Source organism: Gekko japonicus, unplaced genomic scaffold, assembly GCF_001447785.1.
Source record: "Gekko japonicus isolate JY-2015 unplaced genomic scaffold, Gekko_japonicus_V1.1 scaffold4045, whole genome shotgun sequence".
Classification (NCBI taxonomy): domain Eukaryota; kingdom Metazoa; phylum Chordata; class Lepidosauria; order Squamata; family Gekkonidae; genus Gekko; species Gekko japonicus.
In genome coordinates this window covers 44,449-48,956 of record NW_015175491.1, presented here as the reverse complement: position 1 = coordinate 48,956, position 4,508 = coordinate 44,449, and the positions used below count along the sequence as shown (strand labels likewise).

Here is a 4,508-nt window from a genome sequence, read left to right as displayed (position 1 = left end):
AAAAACCCAACCAGATTTTATTTTTTTCCACCCTTTTGCCACTATATATATATGTGGATATATATATATATATATATATACACATATATGTATACATATTCAAAAATCAGTTCCTTAACGCTTTCATATTCAGAGCGTCTTCTCATTCTGCCACGTTATGATACATTTGTATGCATTGCCACACATCTATACACAATTTTAAATCGTTTCTTATTCTACATTTTGAAGGTTTTCCTTTCTTGTCGGTCTCTAAGGTGCTGTTAGACTCAAAATCTAGCTGTTATACCACAGGCTAACTCGGATACCTTCTGAGACTATTATTCCAGTAACCCATCACACCATTTCTCCGCACACTTACCCGCTTCTTTCTCTCCTCTCTTTTAAAATACATCAAAACAGGCCTTTGAACCGTTCGATCAGAGGAAGAGGCTATGCGTATTGTGGCAACAGCTTTATTGCTGAGTTGCTTACGGCGTCTTTCCACCCCCTTTCAGTTGAAATGGGACCTCAGAAATGTACGGCTACGCATATAAATGTGTTAGTATGCAGAAACTGAATGAGCGCAAGTTCTGAAGGTTGTCCTGGAATACCGACAGAGTATGGCAACGGAACAAGGCCGCAGAGCCAGATCCCAGTCAAGGGTCCAGTCCAGGGGTCAAATACCAGTTTAGCAGCAGTCAGAGTTCATGGGTTGTTGAAGACTGCAGAGTCAAGGCCGTCCCAAGGTCGTTGATCAGCAAGGTTCTGGCAGGTCTAAAAACCAGAGTCAAGGGTCAGTCTAAAGGTCACAGGAGGCAGGCAGAGTCCAGAGCTGTGGTCATGAAGTTCACAGGGTTGTGACAGGTTGCTCCCACAATCTACAGTTCTCCAGGTCTGACTTACATAGGCGTTCCTTGGCAAACCTGATTGACAGCCATCGGCTTGGAGGTGCTCCTCAGTACTGCTATCATCAAGCAGCTGGCACCGAGCCAAGAGGCGAGCACTCTGCCTGCGTGTCCTTAAGTCTTGCCGGAGCCTTTCCCTTCACTGTTCAACTAATGGGGGGGGAGCCTGGTGGACTGCTTTCCTGCGGCTCTGCTTCCTTGGCTACTTCAGAGCTGTGCCTGGGTGGGTCGAGGTCAGCTGCCGGCAAGGAATTAGGCTGGCCCATGGCAGAAATTTCTACTTCACCTGGAAGCTGCTCTTTAAATCCTTCCCCTCCGCACAACAGACACCCTGTGAGGTAGGTGGGGCTGAGAGAGCTCTGACAGAAACTGCTCGTGAGAGAACAGCTCTGACAGAACTTGTGACTGTCCCAAGGTCATCCAGCAGCTGCATGTGAAGGAGTGGGGAATCAAACCTGGTCCACCCAGATTAGAGTCCGCGCACTTAACCACTACACCAGACTAGCGTAGTGTATGATTATGAGGAAGTGGATTCTGAACAAAAATATCTGTTATTTTTTAATCTGATGTGTGAGATACATAATAGACTTTCCTTTGAGCTTTGAAATACTGAGAGTTATGGGTATTATGGAGAAACAGTGAAATATTTAACATAGAATGCACAGTAACAATAAAATTAATGGTGTGGTTGTAAAATAGATTCGTTACAAAATTTGGAATTCAAAATGTTTGCAGTAAGGACCATTGTATTTTGTAGAGAATGTCTTGAAGACTATGGTGAAGGGGATGAGGGGGAGAAATTTTTACTTCCCCCACCCCATATATCCTGCAATGTATAATGGTCTTTATATGTATAGTTTATTATATGATCCCTCTTTTCTTGTTGTATCTCCTCTGTATTATACTTTGCTTTCTAAAAGGCATAAGAATATTGCCCCCCCCCCAAAGAAAGAAATGGGGCTTCAGATTGAACCTAAAAAGAACCCGGCTGGATGAGACCCATGGTCCATCTAGTCTCACACAGTAGCCAACCAGTTCCTCTGGAGGGCCAGCAACAGGGCATAGAGGGTGAGGCCTTCATAAGAACACCAAAAGAGCCCTGCTGGATCAGACCAGGGGTCCATCTAGTCCAGCATCCTGTCTCACACAGAGGCCAAACAGTTCCTCTGGAGGGCCAACAACAGGGCAGAGAGGCCGAGGCCTTCATAAGAACACCAGAAAAGCCCTGCTGGATCAGACCAGTGGTCCGTCTAGTCCACCATTCTGTCTCACACAGTGGCCAACCAGTTCCTCTGTAGGGCCAACAACAGGACAGAGAGGCCAAGGCCTTCATAAGAACATAAGAAGAGCGCTGCTGGATCAGACCAGTCGTTCATCTAGTCTAGCATCCCGTCTCACACAGTGGCCAACTAATTCCTTTGGAGGGCCAACAACAGGGCATAGAGACCCAGGCCTATAAGAAGAGCCCTGCTGGATCAGACCAGTAGTCCATCTAGTCCAGCATCCTGTCTCACACAGTGGCCAACCAGTCCCTCTGGAGGGCCAGCAACAGGGCATAGAGGGCGAGGCCTTCCCCTGATGTTGCCTCCTGGCACGGGCCTCTGAACGTGGAAGTTCCTTTTAGTCACCATGGCCAGTAGCCACCAATAGAACTCTCCTCCTTGAGTCTATCGAATCTCCTTCTAGAGCCGTCTGTGCTTGTGGCCATCACTACATCCTCCGGCAGCGAATTCCATCTTTGAATCACTCGTCCTGTAAAGACTGCCCTATTGAAACAGCATTTCTTGGAACCAAGAACTTCACTTTCGAACCGTTTGCGCTGGCAGTTCAAAAATGAGCTCACTCTGGAGCAAACGGCTGCTCTTTGAGAGTGTCTGTCGGAAGGCAGAGTCCAAGAGGAAAATGCCACCTCCTGTTAAGTGCCTGTCAGAGCACCCTTTGGAAGTTCCATTCCGGCTTGGCCACACCCTCGTTTGCAGAGAAAGCACTTGTGCCGACGGCGCGTTTAATTCTCCTTTTCGTTTCGTCTGCAGGGAAGCTTGGTCGATTACCTACGCTCCCGAGGGAGGTCTGTGCTGGGAGCAGATTGCTTGCTAAAGTTCTCCTTGTAAGTACCCAGCCTCGAAAACCTGCCTGTCGCCTCTTTCTCTTCTCCCCCCCCCCTCCCAATCTGGGTGTGTGAATCTGTCTGGTTACCAGGTTGGTGAGTGCCCCTTTCAGATCAAGTTGGGGCTTAAAATCTGCAGACACTGACACTTGCATGTTGATGACGCCTTTACACCAGTAAGTTGACGCTCAAGCAATGTTCCAGCTAAGCTGTGGAGTCTTGTGAGCAAAAACTTTACTTTGTGAGCTACTGCCATTAAAGTTGTGAGCAAGCAATTTGGCTACTGCATAAATTAGTTTGCTCCGGAGCCCTCCTCCCTGAGCTAAGACAAAAATGTGTGAGCCGGAGGCCAAAAAACTGTGAGCTAGCTCACACTAACTCATCTTCGAGGGAACCCTGCTCTCAAGGTGATAAAAATAGACCACGAAGGATAATTTGTCGTTGGACGCAAAACATTCCTCGAGGAAAGGGATTTTTAGCTAAACTGAATCCAGGCACGGCGGAGAGGTGGGTGTCTGCCCGCCGTCTGCCCGCCTTCTGATGACCCCACTGGTGGTCCTCGGTTGATCCTGGTGCTCCTGCTACTGTTTAGCTATCAATAGACCGCTTTTCGGTCTTATGGAATATATCCAATCCAGTGCTTCATGTAAGCTGTGGAGTCTTTCGAGCAAAAATTCCACTTTGTGAGCTCCTGGCATTCAAGTTGTGAGCAAGCGATCAGGCTGCTGCATAAATTAGTTTGCTCTGGGAGCCCTCCTTCCTGAGCTGAGACAAAAAGGTGTGAGCCGGAGGCTAAGAAACTGTGAGCTAGCTCACACTGACTCAGCTCAGAGGGAGCAACTGATCCAATCCTATCTAAAAAACCATCTCCCATTGGCGCCATGGGTGATTTCTCTCTTACTGGCGGACATTGATCCTGAAACAACGGTCTCGGTAGCGGAATATCTGGCTATAATAATCTCACCGAAATGCCAGTAATTCGGTTAAACTGGTTACGAAGGAGAGAGACACAAACACCCATCTTGTTACCTGCAATTTAGAATTTATAAGACTTTATAAGAGTTAAGGACATTCAGATCAGGGGACAAGAGCCTTCTGGTGGTCCCTGACCCAAAAGATAGCCGGCTGGCCTCGGCCAGGGCCATCTCCACTCTGGTTCCAGCCCGGTGGAACTCTCTGCCAAGTGACATCCGTGCCCTGTCTGCTCTATTCAGGGGTCATTGCGTAGAAAAAGAGGTGCAGGAGCTCATTAGCGTAACTCATTAGCGGTGTTCCCTCTAAGCTGAGTTAGTGTGAGCCAGCTCACAGATGTTTAGCCTCCGGCTCACACATTTTTGTCTCAGCTCAGGAAGGCCGGCTCCAGAGCAAACTAATTTATGCAACAGCCAAATCGCTCGCTCACAACTTTGATGCCAGTAGCTCACAAGGTAGAATTTGTGCTCACCAGACTCCACAGCTTAGAGGGAACATTGCTCATTAGCATGACTTATGTGCATAGGCTACACCCCCTGACATCA

The 4,508-nt window shown here is 48.0% G+C and overlaps 1 protein-coding gene across 1 annotated transcript in view; it reads left to right on the top strand.

Annotated features, from left to right (window-relative positions):
- CSK (c-src tyrosine kinase) overlaps window positions 1-4,508 on the top strand; it is a 42,816-nt gene that overhangs the window by 30,736 nt on the left and 7,572 nt on the right. Inside the window, exon 9 of the mRNA XM_015425990.1 lies at window positions 2,918-2,991. Within this exon, the coding sequence (XP_015281476.1) occupies window positions 2,918-2,991 (74 nt within the window). The remainder of the gene's footprint in view (window positions 1-2,917; window positions 2,992-4,508) is intronic.